Source organism: Myotis daubentonii, chromosome 14, assembly GCF_963259705.1.
Source record: "Myotis daubentonii chromosome 14, mMyoDau2.1, whole genome shotgun sequence".
Taxonomy (NCBI): Eukaryota; Metazoa; Chordata; class Mammalia; order Chiroptera; family Vespertilionidae; genus Myotis; species Myotis daubentonii.
In genome coordinates, this window is record NC_081853.1 from 47,319,833 (window position 1) to 47,343,188 (window position 23,356).

General features: G+C 46.5%; 1 protein-coding gene across 1 annotated transcript; it reads left to right on the forward strand.

Moving 5' to 3' along the window:
- The first annotated feature begins 3,426 nt into the window (after positions 1 to 3,426).
- On the forward strand, positions 3,427 to 21,535 carry CRTAP (cartilage associated protein). The gene is made up of 7 exons (XM_059664163.1): positions 3,427 to 3,967; positions 7,758 to 7,907; positions 12,302 to 12,473; positions 15,586 to 15,714; positions 17,489 to 17,634; positions 19,025 to 19,108; positions 21,075 to 21,535. Exons 1-7 carry the CDS (start codon positions 3,497 to 3,499, stop codon positions 21,126 to 21,128), a joined length of 1,206 nt encoding a protein of 401 aa, XP_059520146.1. The 5' UTR covers positions 3,427 to 3,496; the 3' UTR covers positions 21,129 to 21,535.
- The last annotated feature ends 1,821 nt before the right edge of the window (positions 21,536 to 23,356 follow it).

The following is a 23,356-nucleotide window of genomic DNA, read 5'->3' on the forward strand; positions in this document are numbered from 1 at the left end:
CGTGTTCAGGAGTTAAGTTGTACAACCAACTGATGGGTATGGTTATGAAAGAATAAAAAGATAAAATTGTGAAATAATCAGTTTCCTCATAGCTCCAATAAAAGTTAGCAGCATGCCATATGACAGTCATGAGTGTTAAAATGTCCTTGTCCCTATGTTCTCATAGGGACAAGGGCATCACCCTTGTCATAGGGACAAGAAATTCCCTTTCAGTTTCTAAAAACAGGTATGTTTTTGAGGTAAAATATAAAATATCCTAAGTGAGGGGGGTGGGGGGACAAAAACAAGGACTTTGCTTTTGTTTATTCTCTCCATAATTTTTTTAAAACCTTCACCTGAGATGTTTATTGATTTTAGAGAAAGAGGAAGGGAACGAGAGACACATCAATGTGAACCAGCAACCTAGGTATGTGCCCTAACTGGGAATTGAACCCTTAACCTTTTGCTGTACTAGGCAATGCTCCAACCAACTGAACCGCAGTGGCCAGGGTGAGGACTTTGTTTTAAACATTCTCTCCTATCTTCTTGGTATCACCTTGCTATCACCAGGGTCTCTCAGCCACATCTTTGCAAGGCTGTTGTTAATTTATTGTTCATTTCTGTTTGTGTGTCTGTTTTTGAATTGGGGTGTCTGCCTTTTTCACGGTCTCCACACATTTGGGATATCAAGCTCCAGGTAAGATGGCCATGGATTCTCTGGGCAGGAGGCAACCAGGAACCAGGTAAACTCTCCCCGAACTCTGCCATTTCTATAGGCTCCTTCTCTCCATTCAGGTTTCTGCTCAAACATCACCCCCGCATGCAACCTTTCTCCACTCCATCCCATTCCCTTGTTTTATTTTCTTTATATCACTACTGCAATTGTCTCCCTAAAAATTGTTTTAACGTAACAACTAACTATAAAATAATATCTTAAAAATACAGGTATGGGAAAATACATGTATGGCATAGAAAATGCTACAGTGAGTGTCCTCATACTCCCATTCCTTCTCCCCTAGGTGAACCCTCTCCCAATTCCATGCCCTTCCTTCCACCCTACAGGAAATCACTATCCGAAGTGTCTGCGTGGCTCCTTCTTCATTACAGTTGGTATTATCCTGTGTGCTTGTAAGAGGTAAGACTACAGTATTTGCATTCCTAGATAATATTTTGTGTGCTTTGACATACTTTACAACTTTAGACAAATGAAGTTATTCTCTATTTTTTTTAGATTGAACTGTGTTATGTGTAGCTATGATTCTATCATTTTCCCCTGATGTAAAATATTCTATGTGCATATATTCTCACTTAAAAACAACAACAATCCAGCCCTGGCTGGTGTGACTCGGTTGGAGCGTCGTCCCATACACGAAAAGGTGACAGGTTCGATTCCCGGTCAGTGCACATATCCAGGTTTCAGGTTCGATCCCCAGGCAGATGCGTGAGGGAGGCAACCAATTGATGTTTCTCTCTCCCCTTCCCTTCCACTCTCTAAAATCAATAAAACAAGCAAACAAATAAAAACAACAATAACCTCATTTATGGACAGGTTATTTCTGCTATTAAGTGCTGCTATACACCAAAAACGTTTACTAATTACAAAAATAATGAGGTGGGAAACCATGACCTTAACAAAGTAATCAACATTAACCTCACTGATAAGAGGCAGATACTGTGTTTCTCCCTTGTGACAGCAGCGAGAGATGCAATATTGCTTCTGTGGTTTTCTGGCCAAACGAGCTTATCTGAATCTAATCATGAGGAAACAAACATCAGAGAAACCCCAAATGAGGGAACTTTTTTAAGACAAAGGGCCTGTATTCTTTTAAAAAATAGACTATTTTAAGAGAAGCTTTCTTTGCAGCAAAATTGAGCAGAGCCCAGCTGGTGTGGCTCAGTGAAATACCTCTTATGAACCAGGAGATCACGGTTCAATTCCCGGTCAGGGAACATGCCCAGGTTGCAGGCTCAACTCTCATCACTGATGTTTCTTTCTCTCCCTTCCTCTCTGAAATCAATAAAAATATATTTTTAAAAAAAATGTGAGCCGAAACCGGTTTGGCTCAGTGGATAGAGTGTCGGCCTGCGGACTGAAAGGTCCCAGGTTCGATTCCGGTCAAGGGCATGTACCAGGGTTGTGGGCACATCCCCAGTAGGAGATGTGCAGGAGGCAGCTGGTCGATGTTTCTCTCCCATCGATGTTTCTAACTCTCTATCTCTCTCCTTTCCTCTCTGTAAAAAATCAATAAAATATATTTTTTTAAAAAAATGTGAGCAGAGATTTCCCATATGCCCCCTGCCACCATATATACACAGCTTTCCCCACTATCAGAATCCCATACCCAGTGGTACATCTGTTACAACTGATTAACTTACACTGGCACATCCTAATCACCCAAAGTTCATAGTTTACATTAGGGTTCACTCTTGATGTTGTACATTCTATGGGTTTTGACAAATGTATAATATTTATCCCCCTTTATAGGATCGCCCTAAAAATCCTGTGTTCTGCCTAGTCATCTGGGTGAAAAAGGTGAAGGGATAAAGTACAAATTGCTGGTTACAAAACAGTCATAGGAATCTCAGCATAGGGAATATAGTCAGTGATACAGAAATAACTAAGTATGGTGCCAGGCAGTACTGGAAATATCGGGGGGGGGGGGTACATTTTATAAAGTATATGATTGTCTAACCACTCTGCTGTACACCTGAAACGAAATACAAAATTAAATTATACCGAATGCAAACGGTAATTGAAAAATAAAATTAAAGAGATTAGAATACAATTCTAAGTCATAACTATATATATATATAAAAAGAAATGGAAAGCCTCAGACTTGCTAAATCAGAAACTCTGGGGGTACAACCCAGGCATCTGCGTTTTCACAAGTCCTCTAAGTCAGTGGTTCTCAACCTTCCTAATGCCGCAACCCTTTAATACAGTTCCTCATGTTGTGGCGACCCCCAACCATAAAATTATTTTCGTTGCTGCTTCATAACTGTAATGTTGCTAGTGTTATGAATCGTAATGTAAATATCTGATATGCAGGATGCATTTTCGTTGTTACAAATTGAACATAATTAAAGCATAGTAACTAATCACAAAACAATATGTAATTATATGTTTTCCGATGGTCTTAGGCGACCCCTGTGAAAGGGTCGTTCGACCCCCAGGTTGAGAACCGCTGCTCTAAGCGACTATAAAGTTTCAGTGGCGCTAATCTATGACCCGTTAGGACAGCGTCTGGCTTGCAGACCGCCGTCCCCCAAACAGTGAACAGCGGAGCCCCGGCACCGGTTGGACAGTGTAGGAACCTGAAGGCAGCGGGCTCTGCCCGGGGCACCATCCCCACCCGGGCAGCTGCAGGGACCCTCCGTCCGGGTGGGGAGGGACGGCCGGACGGGGCGGGCCAGAAGCTGGCGTCCCCGCCTCCCCCGCATTCCGCCCGCTGCCTCGCGCCGTCCTCCTTCCTCTCCGACTCGCTCCTGTCCTTCCTTCCTTCCGCCCGGCGCCGCGATGGAGCCGGGACGCGGGGCGGCCGGGGCGCTGCTGGTGCTGCTGTGCGCGGGCTGCGCGCTGCGCTCCGGGCGCGCCCAGTACGAGCGCTATAGCTTCCGGAGCTTCCCGCGGGACGAGCTGATGCCGCTCGAGTCGGCCTACCGGCACGCCCTGGACCAATACGGCGGCGAGCACTGGGCGGAGAGCGTGGGCTACCTGGAGATCAGCCTGCGGCTGCACCGCCTGCTGCGGGACAGCGAGGCCTTCTGCCACCGCAACTGCAGCGTGGCGCCCCCGCCCGAGCCCGCCGCCGGCCTCGCCCGCTACCCCGAGCTGCGCCTCTTCGGGGGCCTGCTGCGCCGAGCGCACTGCCTCAAGCGCTGCAAGCAGGGCCTGCCAGCCTTCCGCCAGTCGCAGCCCAGCCGCGAGGTGCTGGCCGACTTCCAGCGCCGGGAACCGTACAAGTTCCTGCAGTTCGCCTACTTCAAGGCAAGTCCTCCCGGCGCCGGGCCCCGCCCCTTTCCCGCCCTAGGCCCCGCCCCCGGCTCAGGCCCCGCCCCCTTCGTGCTGGGCCGGGTTCCACCGCCCTCTCTGGACCCAGCTCTCAGACGCCCAGCCTTGGCAAAGGTCGCCTCCAAATCACGTCTCTCTTACTCATCTCAGAGATGAAATACCTTTCCTGAAGGGTTGTTCTAAGGCAGAGAATACGTGCACAGGACATCTAGCGCAGTGCCTGCCACCCAACCAACTGCCTGGTCGTTGTTCTCTGTTATTGGAAGACAGACTCCGCTTTTCAGTATGTGCCATTAAAGTCCCTTTCAGTAGCAGAGGGCCTGAGGCGCTGCCTGGTCCCTTTTAAAGAGGAGGAAATTGAGGCCAGGAAAGGGGAGAACACATCCCTGCCTGGAGGAGCAGACCCAAGCACGGATTCATCAGGGCTGGCGCTCTCTGATGTCTGTCTGTCCTCTAGAATTTAATTTAACACAGTTGTCTTGCTCCTTTTTGCGGCTGCTTTGATTCTGTCTGTGATTGCTGGCTAAAAATAGCCTCAAATTGCAGTTCTCTATCCTTGGAGACCCACAAGTTTTAAGAATGGGCTGAATTCCCTGTTACTGGATAAAGAGGCTTTAACTTTGCAGGTCTTCACTGGGTTTTGCCAAGAGAGCCCCCGTTCTACTTTATCTAATTGGAAACGATTTTAAAAACAATATAATTGCGTTTATTTTAATGACCTCAAAATTAGATGCATGACAGTTGCCAGACTCTGGAGTGGAGAAGTTGGTTGTTTTGTTTTGTTTAACTTTGCTTAGAGCCTTTGGCCTGCAAGATCTGTTTTTCATATTTCCACTGAAACAGCCACATGAGCAATAAAATAGCACTAAACCCCAAATAGAAGGAGAGTTGGGTTATTATTTTTTAATTTATTTTTACTTATTTCAGAGAGGAATGGAGAGGGAGAGAGAGATAAAAACATCAATGATGAAAGAGAACCATTGATTGGCTGTCTCCTGCACACCCCCTACTGGGGATTGAGCCCACAACCTGGGCATGTGCCCTTGACCGGAATTGAACCCGAGACCTTTTAGTCCACAGGCCAACGCTCTATCCACTGAGCCAAACTGGCTAGGGTGAAAGCTGGGTTATTTTATGCTCAAGTATAGTTTTATATAACAGTAGAGGCCCAATGCACGAAATTTATGCAAGAGTAGACCTTCCTTTCCCTGGAAGCCGGCGCCGGCTTCCCTCTGGCACCCGGGACCTGGGCTTCCCACACTTTCTCCAAGGTGTGGCCTGTGTCCCAGCTGGCAGAGCTGAGTTAAAGTGAATGGGCACCCTTTGCTCTTCAGGAGGGGGTTCCGTTTTGTGAACTCAGGTCCCACGTGAGAGGCCTTAAGAAGCCCCCTCCACGCCCCTCTTTCTAGGTGCTCTTCTGAGAACGAGAGCCTCATTCCACTGGCACACGCGGTAAAAGGGCTGTGTGCAGACCTCCTCCTTCCCTCCACTGCCAGGCTGGCCTCTTTCCGGCCAGGACTGTAAAACCCTGCAGAACGCTTTTCAACGCTGTCCCACTACCGGCCACTGACTGGCGTCCTCAAAACATCACCACCCGGCGCTTCGCTATTACAGCCACCACCGTTGTTTCTAAAATGACTTGGCTCCAATTCTGGGGGAATTTCGTACGGATATGTGCTACCCTTTGATTCTCAGAAATGCAAGTGTACCAAACACCCCTTTATTTTCTCTCTCTCCAACCCCAGTTCCCTAATCCTTGCCTCCGAGTGTCCCTTCAGATCGTCTGGAGGACTCTCTGGGCACATGTACGGGTGCCTCCCTGCGCCCACCATGATTGTGCCATGATTCCAGAGCCAGGACATCAATGTGGGGGGCTCTCTGGTTGTTGGTCACATGTCCACACAGAGAGGAGTCCATACCACTATCTTCCTGCCGTCTTAAGCACCCTTCCCCGCAACACATCATCCCGCCCCGAAGACTTCTGCCCACAAAGGTGCCACGCTGCAGCCCCAGGCCACACACCTTGCTTCTGCAGATGCCAAGGGGGAACTATTTTCCTGGTCTACGGGATTCTCTCCTTGTCCTTCTTCTTCTTTCAGGCCAGCCAGCTTCTGCCCACAGCTTCTGCCCACAGCTCCCTCTCCCAACTTCCTTCATTCCTCACATTTGCCAAGGTCTCTCATGAGCACAGGGCTTTTGTCAGATGAGTCATTTCTGCATTCTGACCAGAAGTTACCTCCCATGAAGCAGTAAAACTCAGAATCAGGTGGCCACTGCCTAACCGTGGAGAAGAGAAAGGGAAAAAGAGAAGAAAATGGGAATTGATTTTATGACAATATTATGTGGTCATAATCAGCTGAGCCCACAGAGAGGCGTGAAAGGCGGGAAGACAGAACACAGGCAACATGATAGGCTCTTCATCGAGGTTGCTGGGAGATAAGGAGAACTTATTTAAATGTACGGTACATGAAGACAGGGACTCACCCCCCTGCCCCACACCCCTGTTTTGCCCCTTGTTACTTTCTAGAACAGTGCCTAGCATGTAGGAGGCTCTCAGAAAATGCTTGTTGAGTGAATGGACGAATAAGTGAGCAGGTGGTGACAGTCCTTGAGAATGGCGAGGTCCAGCCAATGTGGCTTGGTGGTTGAGTGTTGATCCATGAGCCGGGAGGTCACAGTTCAATTCCTGGTCAGGGCACATGCCTGGGTTTCGGCTCAATCCCCAGTGGGGGGCGTGTAGGAGGCAGCCGATCAATGATTTTCTTTCATCATTGATGTTTCTATCCCTTCCTCCATTCCTCTCTGAAATCAATAAAAATTATTTAAAAAAGAGAGAGAGAGAGAATGGTGAAGCAGAAGGTTCTGTGAGAGACTTAGGAAAATACTGATGTGTCAGAGACTGGCAGGAAAGATGTGGTGTAGTCATTTGGGCGATTGGAGGGACATGTATTAATAAGGCAATTAGTTACAGAGGCTGGTTAACAGTGGAGTGTGACCATTCCTAGGCCAAAGAGGCAAAAGAAAGAACCTGGAAGGAGAGAGAATGTATGTATGGAAAGGGTCACCTTGAGAGGAGCTATGACCTTCAGTTAAGGGTCAATAACAGCCCAAAGTGACTAGGCAGGGAGGGAACCAGGAGACTAGATAACCCAACCTCACTCTTCCCTTTCTTTAGTCTCCTATTGGAGTTCCTCATTGATGAATCCCACTGGGATCTAGAGGACAAGGGAGTCTATTTTTGTTTTTTATTATTATTTTTTAAAATATATTTTTATTGATTTCAGAGAGGAAGGGAGAGGGAGAGAGAGATAGAAACATCAATGATGAAAGAGAATCATTGATTAGCTGCCTCCTGCACGCCCTCTACTGGGGATCGAGGCCGAAACCTGGGCAAGTGCCCTGAGTGGGAATTGAGCAGTGACTTCCTGGTTCATAGGAAGACACCCAACCACTGAGCCACACTGGCCAGGCAGGAGCCTATTGTTATGGTCCATAAAGGCCAGCCTTTTGGGTATGGAGCAGGATGGAGACAGGGGAAGTAGATTGTGAAAGGCCCACAGAGGCCGTCTAGTCACCTTCAGGGAATAAACACCCACCCAGAGGAGCTGGACCAAGTCTTAATGGGCCATGGAAGTCACTGGACCCTAAGCTGGGAACATTGTGTAGAAACACTAAGTTGCTAAAGATCCAACAGACCTTCTAGTTTTGCAAAAGTCATTGCTCACCATCCATTGAGTGGCTTTCATCTTTCTTCTTTCTATTTTAGGCAAATAATCTTCCAAAAGCCATAGCAGCTGCCCACACCTTTCTACTGAAGCATCCTGATGATGAAATGATGAAGAAAAACATGGCTTATTACAAGAGCTTGCCTGATGCCGAGGACTACATCAAAGACTTGGAAACCAAGTCGTACGAGGTATATTTGGGGTTTTACACACTGGTCAGTCGCAATGTGAATTGTTGAAGAAGTGTTCTCACTGAACAACTATAGACATCTCAGGACTTCTAGTGGCTTTTGATGACATTTGATGAATGTCATGACAATAGAAATGATTGATTTTTTAAGCACAATCTGATCCATTTACGAATGAGGTTTTACATTCCATGATGCTTTTATTTATTTATTTTTAATATTTTTTATTGATTTTTTACAGAGAGGAAGGGAGAGGGATAGAGAGTTAGAAACATTGATGAGAGAGAAACATCGACCAGTTGCTTCCTGCACACCTCCCACTGGGGATGTGCCCGCAACCAAGGCACATGCCCCTGACCGGAATCGAACCTGGAACCCTTCAGTCCGCAGGCTGACGCTCTATCTACTGAGCCAAACCGGTCTTGGCACCATGATGCTTTTAAAGCCACCTTTCCTTTCAGTGCTACATTTTAGAAATATGGTCAGTTGATTATTCAGTTTTAAGACGGTAAAATAAAGACAAGTCTTGGAAATCATCCAAAAAAATGACCAAGACACAAGAATCAGAAACAGAAGTTTCCATTTCTGATGAAACTAGGAGACATATTTTTAAACACAAACACAACATATATACCTACTAGAGGCCCAGTGCATGAAATTCGTGCAAGAGTAGGCCTTCCTTCCCCCGGCTGCTGGCATCGGCTTCCCTCGCAGCCCTGGCTTCATCCGGAAGAACATCCGGTCTAATTAGCATATTGCGCTTTTATTATAGATTAAAGTGGAAAGGGAATAGTGAGGCTAGGAGGACAGACTTGACAGGTGAGAAGCTACTTAGATCTATGCATCTGCAAAGAGGAATTCTGCTGAGAATTAATGAGGACAATGAGAAGAGGAAGACCCTAACCCCTCTCACCATTGCACTTACCATGGTCTGGGCCTGTTGAACTCAGGCACTGGGGACATGAATACCAATGAAAGGCAGGACAGGATTGGAAACACAGGGATGTGTTGAAAGTATCCAGGGTGAGACAGGGGAGCCCAAGCTCTGACTACAGGGTTTCCTCCCGTGTGACCAGCCTGCCAGCTCACTTTTCAGTAGTGGTGACCCTCACACGTAGTGTGTGAAGTCTCTTTTCCTGGGGTCCCTTTAGTTTTCCAGGAGAGAATGCCTAGGCTGTCCTGGTCCCTCCAGGTTAGCAGGTCTGTGCATGTATCCGAGATCTGTATTTATTTCTTGTGAGACCACGCTGCTTCCTCAGCCCTCGTTATTGCTCTTTTACCCGATCTGGTCAACAATGAGCAGAAATTCCATGAAATTTCTTCTGTGTGGCACATGGCTGGCTGCCCTCCCCAGGAACTGGGGCTGGTGGAAGGCCTCCCTATTTATTACTGCACGGTTAGGGGACAGGTGTTCGACACCTGCTCTCAAGCTTATATCTTTTCCTGGATTCAATTTTTAAGATCAGCTTTATTGAGGTATAATTTACTTAAATTTTAGTTACAGATTTCAAATGTACAATTCAATGAATTTGGACTAATATATGCAGTCCTGTAACTCCCACCATCATCATGACATAGAATATTTTCATCTCCCGGTATAATTAATAATTGGGAGAACCAAGATGGCGGCATAGGTTAACGCCGGAGTTTGCTGCTTTGAACAACTACTTCAAAAGTGAAACCAAAAAGCGGAAGGGACATCACCCAGAACCACAGGAACGCTGGCTGAGTGGAAGTCCTACAACTAGGAGGAAAGAGAAACGCATACGGACACTCAGAGGAGGCGCAGTGCTGAAGTCAAATTCTGAGGTGCGGAGTGCGCGGAGCGGAGCGGGCTGGCGGCGGAGGGCGCGGTTGGCGTTTTCAATCGGGAGGGAGTCGCAGACTCTGAGCTCCAGATACAGGCGAGTCTTTAGGGACCCAGACTCAAATGGGAGAAGCGGGACTGTCTGGCTTCGGTCAGAGCGAGTGCAGCTTTCTCTCCGAGCTTTGCAGCGGGTGCTGGGACTCAGAGAGGCAGAGCCCCTTGGGACAGGACTGAGAGCCGCCATAACTGCTCTCTCCGGCCCACCCTGTTGATCCTGTGCGACCCGCCCCGCCCAAGCCCTGCACAGAGGCATTTGCCGGATAGCCTCGGGCAAAGGCTAGATTAGCACCTCCCTAGAGGACAGAAGTTCTCTCACTGCTGACACAGCTGATTCTCATAGCCACTTGGCCTGGAGGTCAAACCCTCCCTGGAATTAGCTACAACAATCAAGATTTATCTATAAGACTGCGAACAAAGACCACTAGGGGGTGCACCAAGGAAGCATAACAAAATGCGGAGACAAAGAAACAGGACAAAATTGTCAATGGAAGAAATAGAGTTCAGAACCACACTTTTAAGGTCTCTCAAGAACTGTTTAGAAGCTGCCGATAAACTTAATGAGATCTACACGAAAACTAATAAGACCCTTGATCTTATATTGGGGAACCAACTAGAAATTAAGCACACACAGACTGAAATAACGAATATTATACAGACGCCCGACAGCAGACCAGGGGAGCGCAAGAATCAAGTCAATGATTTGAAATGCGAGGAAGCAAAAAACATCCAACCGGAAAAGCAAAATGAAAAAAGAATCCAAAAATGCGAGGATAGTGTAAGGAGCCTCTGGGACAGCTTCAAGCGTACCAACATCAGAATTATAGGGGTGCCAGAAGATGAGAGAGAGCAAGATATTGAAAACCTATTTGAAGAAATAATGACAGAAAACTTCCCCCACCTGGTGAAAGAAATGGACTTACAGGTCCAAGAAGCTCGGAGAACCCCAAACAAAAGGAATCCAAAGAGGACCACACCAAGACACATCATAATTAAAATGCCAAGAGCAAAAGATAAAGAGAGAATCTTAAAAACAGCAAGAGAAAGAAACTCAGTTACCTACAAGGGAATACCCATACAACTGTCAGCTGATTTCTCAACAGAAACTTTGCAGGCCAGAAGGGAGTGGCAAGAAATATTCAAAGTGATGAATACCAAGAACCTACAACCAAGATTACTTTATCCAGCAAAGCTATCATTCAGAATTGAAGGTCAGATAAAGAGCTTCACAGATAAGGAAAAGCTAAAGGAGTTCATCACCACCAAACCAGGATTATATGAAATGCTGAAAGGTATCCTTTAAGAAGAGGAAGAGGAAGAAAAAGGTAAAGATACAAATTATGAACAACAAATATGCATCTATCAACAAGTGAATCTAAGAGTCAAGTGAATAAATAATCTGATGAACAGAATGAACTGTTGATTATAATAGAATCAGGGACATAGAAAGGGAATGGACTGACTATTCTTGGGGGGGAAAGGGGTGTGGGAGATGCGGGAAGAGACTGGACAAAAATCGTGCACCTATGGATGAGGACAGTGGGTGGGGAGTGAGGGCGGAGGGTGGGGCGGGAACTGGGAGGAGGGGAGTTATGGGGGGAAAAAAAAAAGGAACAAATGTAATAATCTGAACAATAAAGATTTAATTAAAAACAAAAAAAAATAAATAATTGCTAAAAAAAAAAAAAAAAAAAGAATATTTTCATCTCCCCTAACACGTTCTCTCATGTCCGTTTTGCCTTTGCCCCAAACCCTGACCCCCTGGGGACTGCTGCTCTGATTTCTTTTTTTTTTTTTTTTTTAATATATTTTATTGATTTTTTACAGAGAGGAAGGGAGAGAGAAAGAGAGTTAGAAACATCGATGAGAGAGAAACATCCATCAGCTGCCTCCTGCACATCCCCCACTGGGGAAGTGCCCGCAACCCAGGTACATGCCCTTGACCGGAATCGAACCTGGGACCTTTCAGTCCGCAGGCCGACGCTCTATCCACTGAGCCAAACCGGTTTCGGCTGATTTCTTAAACTATAGTTTCCTCTTTATCCTTGACTCGAACCTAATTTTATTATTAAGCACTTGGTACCTTTTGAATTAAATAAAATAAGAAGCGTACCATTGGCCCGGCCATTGTGGCTCAGTGGTTGAGCATCGATCCGTGAACCAGGAGGTCAGGGTTCGATTTCTGGCCAGGGTACTTGTCCAGATTGTGGGCTCAGTCCTCAGCAGGGAGGCGTGCAGGAGGCAGCTGATCAATGACTCTCTCTCATTGATGGTTTTTTCTCTCTCCATCTCCCTTCCTCTCTCTGAAATCAATAAAAATATATATTTTTTAAAAAGACGCGTACCACTGTACACAGGGTAGAAAAAGCTAGACAGTAATAAGTCACTAACTGGCTTCCTATTTAATGAGTGGTCAGCGTGGTTTCTTCAGAATGAATGAGAGTGGAGCCCTGTTGTGGTCTGATTCCTCTGGGAGGACAGGGCCCTCTCCCTTCACGTCTGGGAGTTTCATTAGCTTCGCCTTGCTTTCCAGAGCCTGTTCATTCGAGCTGTGCGGGCGTACAACGGTGAGAACTGGAGGACGTCCATCACTGACATGGAGCTGGCCCTTCCCGACTTCTTCAAAGCCTTTTACGAGTGTCTCGCAGCCTGCGAGGGCGCCAGGGAGATCACGGACTTCAAGGATTTCTATCTTTCCATAGCAGGTTGGTCGGGGTTCCTGGGAAAATAAAAATGGGCCCATGAGTACCTCGTGCCTCACATTACTGAGATCACTCTAATACTGGAAATGCTTCAGCACAAACAAAGGCAGAACGAAGAGTATACCGAGCCTCTAAGTAGTTGTCACTAAGATTACTTTTGGAAAGAAATTGTCTGATTATAAAACAATGCATGTTCATTAGAGGAAGCTTAGAAAACACAGGAGAGAATGAAGAAAATTTACATCATGCCGAGTTAGCTCAGATTTCCCGAGGTTTTCTCTTTAACCTCTAGTGGGCAGCATCGCTCCGGAAAATGGGAAATGGCCATAAAAGGATTTTCCAAGTTGGTTTGGGGAACACTGAGCCTAGAACTGCACCTCATAGAAAGGGTTCCCTAGTCAGATAAGTCTGGGAAAGAGCTGAGCACTGTCTGCCTCTTGAAAGTCACTGTGCACTTTAGTGGTGAAAGGCTCATAGAAATCTTGTAGTCTGGTGAATCTAGGGTTTTTTAAATCATTTTCTTGTGCTCAGGTATCTCTTTTTCCACTGAGTACCTTTTTTCCTTTCTTTTTTTTTTCCTTACCAAAACTTTTTTGTTGCGGAAAATTTCAAACATATACAAAAAATAGAGAGAAGCGTATAACAACCCACTATGTACCAGGGATTGAACCCGCAACCCAGGCATGTGCTCTGACCGGGAATCGAATCTGCAACCTTTCTGCGTGCAGGATGGCACTCCAACCAACTGAGCCACACCGGCCAGGGCCAGGTTCATTCATTTTTGACATTGAGTGTGCTGCTTTTTCATTCTCTCCCAATGTGTGTGTGTATAATTATTTTTATTTCAGGACCACCTGAGAGTAGGTTGCATGCATCATGACCCTTTAACCCATAATACTTCAGTGTATTTCCTAAGAACAATAATATTCTCTACATATCCACAGTACAGTTACTAACCTCAGACAACTGAATCTTGGTACAATGCTTTCATCTACAGTCCATTTTCAAATTTTGTCAACTGTCCCAGTGGTATCTTTTCTAGCAACTTTTTTCGCCTGGTACGTTCTAGCCAAGGATCATGTTTCCTAATTATTTGTTTCTGTCGTGTTCTTTTATCTAGAGCTGTTCCTTGGCCTTTCTTTGTTTTTCTTATGCCACTGGTATTTTCTTTTTTTAAATATATATTTTATTGATTTTTCACAGAGAGGATGGGAGAGGGATAGAGAGTTAGGAACATCGATGAGAGGGAAATATCGATCAGCTGCCTCCTGCACACCTCCTACTGGGGATGTGCCTGCAACCAAGGTACATGCCCTTAGCCGGAATCGAACCTGGGACCTTTCAGTCCGCAGGCTGGTGCTCTATCCACTGAGCCAAACCGGTTAGGGCGCCACTGGTATTTCCTAAGAATGTAGGGCAATCCCTTCACAGCATACTCCTCAGTTTGGGTTTCTGTGATGTGTCCTCACAATTGCATTCGGGTTATGTGTGTTTGGCTGCACCATTACAGAAGTGTCCTCCTCAGTGTCGCATCCAGATGTGGGTGGTGTCTGTTTGCCCCTTATTGGTGATGCTAATTTTTTGAGCATTTGGTTAAGGTTCTTTTCAGCTTCCAGTGTCTCCACAATATAATTACTATTTTTCCTTTCGAGATTAATAAGGAATTTGTGGAGAGGTACAACTTGCTGTCTGTCAAAACTCTTGTGTCCCCTACCACCACCCCACTCCTCTGACTTAGCCTCTGTTGAGGATTCTTGCCTGAATCATTGTTTTTCTGTAAAGGTTCTGTGTATACAAATCTATGTCCTTCTTATTTTTTTGTCTGCTTCTTTCATAGAGAATAGGTGCCATATTTTATACACTGTTCTGTTCTTAGTTTTTTCCACTTGACAATGTACCCTAAGGAGTATACAGAGATTGTGTCATTCTTTTTTACTGCTGCCAAATACTTTCATTGGCGTGGGAAGGGGGGCGATATACTACAGTTTATTCAATTATCTGATGGACATTTGGGTTGTTCCAATCTTTTGCTATTTCATATAATATACCACAATGGGACATTTTAGACTTTTTATTCTAATTATGGAGGTGTGTTTTCAAAGTCAACTTAAGTGGGATCGATTGCTCAAAGAGTAAATGTTTCCATAAATTATTTAGTATTTTGTTACCATTTTGTACACCTACCAGCAATATAAGAGAATGCCTTTCCAACAAGATGTGTACCATTTTTCTGGAGTCTTTGCTTGTCATTGCATGAAGGGAGGAAAGGTAGGGGGCCAAGTATTATTTGGAGGTTTTGGGGAACCAGGCCCAGTAATAGCGTTTTTTCGTTGTCGCTATTCACATATCATTGGCACAGCTAGTCCTATAGCCCCAATTCAACTGCAAGGGAGTCTGGGAAATGTAGTCTTTGATATCTTTCTATGTTATTATATTTAGGTCCTCCTAATCTCTTTTAAAGTCTATGTAGATTTATATGTACCATAATTTATTAATCACCATCCTGTTGATTGGCATTTGGGTTATTTCCATGTTTGTTTGCTGTTTTGAACAGTGCTTATGTGTGGCTCTGTCTAAAGAAAATTTCCTGGAACTAGACCACTGGGTCAGAGGAAATTAACCGTTGATAAATTTTGCCAAATTGCTCTCTGAAAAATTTGTTCCTGTTTTGCTTCCACCAACAGAATATGAGAGTGTAAGCCTCACCATTCTCTCCCTAACACTGGGTGTCATCATATTGTTAAAATTTTGGCCAATATAACAGTTTAAGTGATCTTAGGTGGGACTATATTTCTTAATTATAAATGAGATTCAGCATCTTTTCACAATGTTTATGAGCCTTTTTTTTTTTTATCATTTCTTCTCTCTTCACATCTTTTTGACCATTTTTACATTGGATATTTGTCTTTTTCTTGTTAATATTTGAGAAACTTGACATGTTAAAGGTTTGAGTCCTTCATCATAAGTGTTGCAAATATGTTACCTTCATCATTTATCATTTTTACCTTTATTGGTTGGGAGGTGGGGCAGAAGGACCATTAAGAAAGTAATGAAAAAAAAGAAAGAAACAAAGTAATGCGTGCATGGCTTTGAACATTTTTATCTGTTCTTTCAGATCATTACGTAGAAGTTCTGGAATGCAAACTCCAGTGCGAAGGGAACCTCACCCCAGTTATAGGAGGCTACCCAGTGGAGAAGTTTGTGGCTACCATGTATCATTATTTGCAGTTTGCTTATTATAAGTGTAAGTAATCCTCTTCTATGGAGATCTTGCGCAAGGGCCTTCGTCCTTCTAAGACTCGGCTTCCCCCTCTGTACAAGAGAGGTCATGACCCGTACCTGTGGTTTTGGGAGAATCCATCCAGGTCACATCATCAGCCCTACCGCATGCTTTGCACAAAAAGGCAGCATGCGTGGTGACTCAGCCCACAGACCCTGGAACCAGACTGCCTGCGTTCAATTTCTAGCTTTGTCACTTACTTCTCTGTGACTCAGTTTCCTCATCTGTAAAGTAGACATAATAGCCCTAACCTCATACGATTGTGGTGAGGATTAAAGCAGTTGCTAGACATGGAATGCTGAGGGTATTCACACGCTGGCACAGAGCAAACTCTTTATAAAGGTGTTTGTTCTTTTTGTCGTTAACTCCCCTTCCTCCCCGTCATGGGCCTTACTTTTCTGACTGTTACAGTTTCCTTCCCGTTGGTCCTCCCTTAGCCTGAACTTTATCCGACAGAACATTTCAAGGGGACATAATTTTACCTACTGCAGTCATTTCTTGAGTGCTGGTGGTGTTACTTACACGGGACCCCTTTCTGGGCCCTGTGAAGAAGTGGCTCATAAAAGCCTGGTTTTAAAGTTGTCGTTACCAGAAACAGCCACTAGGCGGCATGATTTATTCATACCCAGAGCTTTAGCAAAGGTATTGGAAGTGTTCCTGGGTTGTAAATTGGGTGGAATGTGCCTTCTTCCTTGTCCCCAGCCCTAAGACAAATCCCAACCTCTCTGAAACTCCTATGCTAATAAAAGTGCTGTTGTAGGTGGGGCAACTCTAAGGAGGGCGGCTGGAGGGAACCTTGCTTCCAGGAGATGAAAAGGCCAGGTGACTTTTTAAAAAATATTTTATTGATTTTTTTACAGAAAGGAAGGGAGAGGGACAGAGAGCCAGAAACATTAATCAGCTGCCTCCTGCACACCCTCACTGGGGATGTGCCTGCAACTGAGGTACATGCCCTTGACCGGAATCGAACCTGGGACCCTTTAGTCCGCAGGCTGATGCTCTATCCACTGAGCCAAACCGGCTAGGGCACTTTTTTTTTAAATATATTTTTATTGGTTTCAGAGAAGAAGAGAGAGGGAGAGAGAGATAGAAACATCCATGATGAGAGAGCATCATTGATCGGCTCCCTCCTGCCATGTGCCCCGCCTGGGGATCAAACCCTGACCTCCTGGTTCATAGGTCGATGCTTATCCACTGAGCCACACTGGCCGGGCCCAGGTGACTTTTCAAATCTCTTCCAGCCTGGAGAGTCCACCGTCCTTTTGGGGTTTTCTAGGTTTGGTTTAGCTATCGGAGGGCCCACCTGAATCTGAAGGTTGTGGTTTCATCCAAATGGGACCCGGGCACTTGAGGACCCCCATGGGGAGGCCCATTTGCTAAGCACATCCTCCCTCACTCTCCTCAGCCCCACGGCATTCTAGGCCTTGGGCCCCAGGCTTCTCTGGTTCCACGGGTGTGAGACCAGCTCAGGTCAGCGCCTGAGGTGGAAGATAGTAGGCATTTCTGCAAAGGCACCTGCCTAACAAGGAGCTTCCAGGCTTCCAAACTCCAGGCTGCCATGGAGACCCTGTCTGTGACCTGCCCGCCCAGGGATGATGCTGGTTGGTTGCCGGCTTTCGGAGGGAGGGGCTGCCGGAAGGGGCTCATGCACCTCCTTTTCCTTCAGGAAGCTGCGCATTAAGGAAGGGTGGCAGGTGAGAGCAATGGATGTCCTGTTCCTCTTTCTCCCCAACCCCAGTGAGTGACCTGAAGAACGCAGCGCCCTGCGCGGTCAGCTACCTGCTCTTTGACCCCAACGACAAGGTCATGCAGCAGAACCTGGTGTATTACCAGTACCACAGGGACAAGTGGGGCCTGTCGGACGAGCATTTCCAGCCCAGACCAGTAAGTGCCAATGCACCGGCCATCACATTCCTTTCCTCCTCTATCTATCTATCTATCTATCTATCTATCTATCTATCTATCTATCTATCATCTATCTATTGTTAATCCTCACCCGAGGATATTCTTCCCATTGATTTTGTGTGTGTGAGAGAGAGAGAGAGAGAGAGAGAGAGAGAGAGAAACATCCATGCAAAAGAGACACATCAATTGGTTGCCTCCCTGCAGGCTCAGTGACCAGGGCTAGGGATCGAACCTGCAACCCAGGTACGTGCCCTTGACTGGGAATTGAACCCGAGACCCTTTGGTGCGCAGGCTGACTCTAACCACTGAGAAAACCAGCCAGGGCCTTTCCTCCAGCTTCATTCTCAGGAGACTGCTTTGCACCTGAAGGGATGGGGTTATTGGGAAATGAAAGGAAACTCATTTTATTTTCTGTGTTTTGCTCTCTAACATTTTACTGCTGTATTCTGATGTTTAAGCCAGTGAAAATTCTACAAATTTCAAACCATTGCAGAAACATTTTACTCAGAAAGTAAAAGTGTTCCCTCGTCACTCCATACTTTCTCTTTACCCCCTGCCTTATAGCTATACATTTAGTCATCTCTACCACCCGTATTTATTTATTTGTACGGAAACAGGCTCACACTTTACATACTGTTTTGCAGCTTGCTTTGTCTTCCTAGCAGTTCATGAACATTTTCCATGTCACACCTATACACCTGCTTTGTTATTTATTATTTTTAACAGCTTCGTGGTGGGCTCGTTTACTCACGGACCATCATTTAATCCCACACTGGACAGACTCAGCTTCAAATTGTGTTAGGGAACTCCATGGATTATATATTATGTTCAAAAGGTTTTTTTTAAATGATCTTTGTTCTTAACTTGTACTTTCATTGGAATTTACCGGTATGTATGTGGTCCTGGTTTGCCATTCATACATCTTCCTTCACACACACACACACACACACACACACACACACACACACATTCATACATCTTCCTTCACACACACACACACACACACACATTCATACATCTTCCTTCACACACACACACACACACACACACGCATTCATACATCTTCCTTCACACCTACACACATATTCATTTTCCTTCACTCCTACACACACACTCACACAATCATTCACTGGAGGTTGGCTGCTTTTTTTTTTAAATGAGATATAACTTAAATACAGTAAAATTCACCCTTGGAAGGGGCACCCGTCCAGGTTTTAGTATATTCACAGAGTGGTGCAGCCATGGCCACTACCTCATTTTAAATATTTCTGTCAGCCCCAAAAGAAGCCCCATGCCCTATTCCTCCCACTCCTGGTCCTAATATTACAAGGTTGGTCCTGTAAACTGTTCCCTGTCTGGGTCTGAACAGGAAGCGGTTCAGTTCTTCAACGTGACGACGCTCCAGAAAGAGCTGTATGACTTTGCTCAGGAGAATATAATGGATGATGATGAGGTAAGTTTTCATGTTTAGCACACGTCTGGCTAAGAGCAAGTATTACTCACATCTTTGCTAAAATCACTGGGAGGCGAGTCATCCCTGAAATAAGAAACAGAAGGGGACCTTGAGACACGCGGCGTCTGTGGGCGTTTTAATGGGAGTCGGCGCTGGCATGGGCAGAGCGGCTTTCTAGGAACCCAGGCTGCAGCGCCGCATTTCCCCGCGGAGCGCGGAGCGCGGAGCGCGGAGGGTGGGTGCTCCGGGACCCACCATGGGAGCCTCCAACCATCTTTTTTTTTTTTTAAGGGGAAATTGATAAGCCTTCTTTTTTTTTTCTTTCTTTCTTTTTTTAAATTTGTTGATTTGAGAGAGAGAGAAACATTGACTTTTCGTTGTTCCACTTATTGATGCATTCATGTGTTGATTTTTTTTTTAAAGAATAAACACTTTTTTTAATACATTTTTATTGATTTCAGAGATAGAAACATCAATGATGAGAGCGAATCATTGATTGGATGCCTCTTGCATGCCCCCCACTGGGGATCGAGTCTGCAACCCAGGCATGTGCCCTTGACCAGAATCGAACCAGGGACCTTTCAGTCCGCAGGCCTTTGCTCTATCCACTGAGCAAAACTGGCTAGGGCAATAATAAACATTCTTTTTTAATATTTTTATTATTTTTATTTTGATAGTGGGAGGGAGGGAAGAAGTGGGGGTGTAGGGGAGAGAGAGAGGAGAAACGTTGTTGTGAGAGAAACACATCATCTGGTTGCCTCCTGACAGGGGCTGGGGATTGAACCTGCAACCGAGGTACGTGCCCTTAACCGGGAACCAAACTCACAACCCTTCAGTCCGAGGGCCGAGGCCCTAATAATCACTGAGCCAAAACCAGCCAGCGCCATGGGTTGATTCTTGTATGTACCCTGACAGGGGGCCAACCCCACAACCTTGGTGTATCAGGATGATGCTCTAATCAACTGAGCTACCTGGCCAGGGCAAATTTTGTTATTCTTGATGCTAACTGAATGGAATTGTTTTCTTATTTTCATTTTTCCATTACTTATTGCGAGTGTCTAGAAAGACAGTTGATTTGTCACATTGATATTGTCATCCTGCACGTCACTCTAGCTTTCTGAAGTTTTTTCCTCCCCTGTGACATGAGGGAGCCTCACTGAACCTTCATGATAAAAATACCCAACAAAGTAGGAATAGAAGGGGGACTTCCTCGACTGACAGAGGGCACTACAAAAACAAAAACACGAAAAACCCCACAGCTAACAACATATTAAATGCTGAACCAATACTTTCCTTCTAAGATTGGGAGCAAGACAGGGTGCCTACTCTCTCCGCTTCTATCTGACATTGTGGTGGAGGCGTTTAGCCAGGGCAATTAGCAAAGAAAAATAAGTAAAAGACATCCAGATGGAAGAAGACGTAAACCACCACTATATTCCTGGGAAACGGGATCTCGTCGTGCCCTTGTCAGGGTGAGGAACCCCCCTTCTATTCCTGCTTCGCCGGCTGCTTTCGTCTTGAAGATTCAGCGCAGCTCTCTCATGTCACCGATGAGGAAACGTTCCGAAAAGTAACCCAGGTCTTGGTCTCAAAAAGCCCGTGGTCTGGTGATCAAGGCAGACAAGGAACAGATCGAAAGTGTTCCTGAGGGGCAACAGCTCACGGGAGAGGGTAGAGGTGGGAGGAGGCACAGAAGGGGGGTGCCGAGCAGGGTCTTTTGGAGGGTGGCTGGACTGCCCACCTCGCACAGGGCATCTGTGGGGGCACTTGACTCCACGTTCACATGGAGTGGGAGCCAGGTCCCCTCCCAGGGTGAAGCCAGGTCCCCTGGGCCCCAGGGCAGGGGCGAAGGGCTGCTATGGCCCCAGCAGGGGGCCCACAACGGCCTCTTGGGAAACAGTCTCTGCTCCCCGCACTTTAAAGCCAGGCAGCCCACTCAGCAGAGGCGTCTTGTTGTCTCTTGCAGGGAGAGGTGGTGGAATACGTGGATGACCTCTTGGAGCTGGAGGAAAACAGCTAGTCCACAGGAGACAAGGACACTTCCCTTCGATGTTCAGGAAACACAGATATTTTGCCTTCCTTTTCCCAACTGCCCAAGTGGTTGATACCTCAAAGCCTTCTCTGTATTCTCTGAAGTGAAAGGGAAGCTCCGTCTCTCACTACATATAACAAGGGGTGAGCCTGCCTTCCCCGTGACCACACCTGCCTTCCCCGTGACCACACCTGCTTCCCCTGTGTTCATACCTGCCTTCTCTGTGTTTGCACCTACCTCCCCATCTTCACACCTGTCTTCCCCATGTTCACACCCACCTTCTTCATGTTCATACCTATCTTTCTCACCGGTCTTCCCAATTTTCCCCCCCAGAAAAACCCAATATTATTTTTTAAATAAGAAAAATACTAAAAGTTGATCACCGCGAAAACCTACTTTGACCTTTCTGCTCTTCCAGATTTTAATCTTTTTTTTTATCCCCATGAGCAAAGAGCATCCCACCAGGAGGACTAACAAGGAGCCCCCTTTGAGGTCGGAGAAAAACAGGAGAGTGTGGGGTTCTGAAATCTGAGCTTTGTAAATTCAACCTTATTCCCTCCTCCGATAAGCCATTTAGTCTAGTTGGGACACGCCGGGGATGGAGGCAGGAGACAGGACTTTCCCCACAATGGCCTGGAAAGGAATGAAGGGACATCGAGTTTGGGGGCTTTAATATGAGGTTGAGTAACTGGTGGTGGAGAACAGGTTTTTGCTTTTCCAGCTTCCTTTTCCCCCATCTCACTGTTCCAGCCTCTGGGAACGTGATGCACCCTATTTCTCGTGCGGTACTGTCCTTCCCCATTTCCCTTCTCTTGAGAGCACTTCCTTTTTTACCCACGTGAAGTCCTCATGCCAAGATCTAGGCCACTCAGCTCAAGACAATAACCTACTCCTGTGGCTTTGGCTGAATTTGCCCTCATCAGCAGAGTCTGTACTGCCGGGGGGCAGTGTGGCCAAAGGAGTCAGTGTTCTTGGCATCATGGATGGCTGCACCCCAGCTCATGGGATGCGGGGTTCTCTTTTCTTCCCTTGTCCCACCCTCTACTCCACCAGAGAGATTTCCTTTGGAAGTCCATGGGGAAGAGGGTCATAGGACAGGACTACAAAGTAGAGGGGGACCCAGGGAGTGGACGCCCAGCCCCAGGGCTCCTGAATCATGGGGGTGGTGCACCCAGCAGCTGTTGAGCTCCCCCGAAGCTCCTGGCTGCAGTTGACCTCCCCAGTGTGTGAGGAGATGCACAGAGACCACCACAGGGCCAGGGCTGGGCTGGGGGTCTGACTCGCTCCACCTCTGTGGCCTGCGGAGCTTCCGCTTGGTCCTCTGCCTTTGCATCCGAGTCTGGGCTGAGCTTTGTGTGGGCGATGTTTTTCCGCACAGGGTTGGGTGGCGGCGGCGGTGGTGGTGGTGTCCTCATTCACTCTCTGAACTTGGCCTCTTTTCCCTGGGGATTGAAAATCACCTCCACCCCCATCCTAGCCATGTCCCCTGAGGAAGAACCCCAGGGATGGTATGATCCACATTGTCGGCACCTTGCTTTGGTGGAAGGCTGTAGAACCGAATTATTAAACTGTTTACTTCAAGGGAAACAACACCAATCTTTAAAAACAAAGAGGTGAGCTGATTTCTCCAAGCCCACCATGAAACCCCGGTGTCCGGCTGCACTCTGTGACCTCCACCCAGCGCCTCCCTGAACGGGTTTCTCACCACTATACCACCAACGCCCTGAACGGGTTTCTTATATGGGCCTAGAAGATGCCTGGATTGAACCTCATGGGTTCAGCATCGGTCTGCTCTGTCTTTGAAACAACAACAAAAAACGAACACATTTGTGAGCTGTGTGAATTTCCATACTTGCCCAGGATACCTCACTTGCCCTCTGACCCACCAAACGGTTCTCTGTTTGGTGTCCTCAGGCTGGTCCGCCCAGGGAGGCCGCCCCCTCCCAGGGGCTGGGGCAGGGGGATCTGTCCAGCCCCATCGCTGGTCTGGTAACCCGGGCAAGGGCACCCATTGGGCAGGTCAGAGGTGACCCGCTGAGACCCATTCATGTTCGGACATTGGCAGTGAATGGCTGAGGCTGTGTGTGTGTGTGTGTGTGTGTGTGTGTACACATAGGTTTAAAAGGGACTAATTGTCTGAAAATGTCTCAGATACCAACATATTCAACGTACTAATATCTTTCCGAGTCATGAGACTTTCTATTTACTGCCACGAA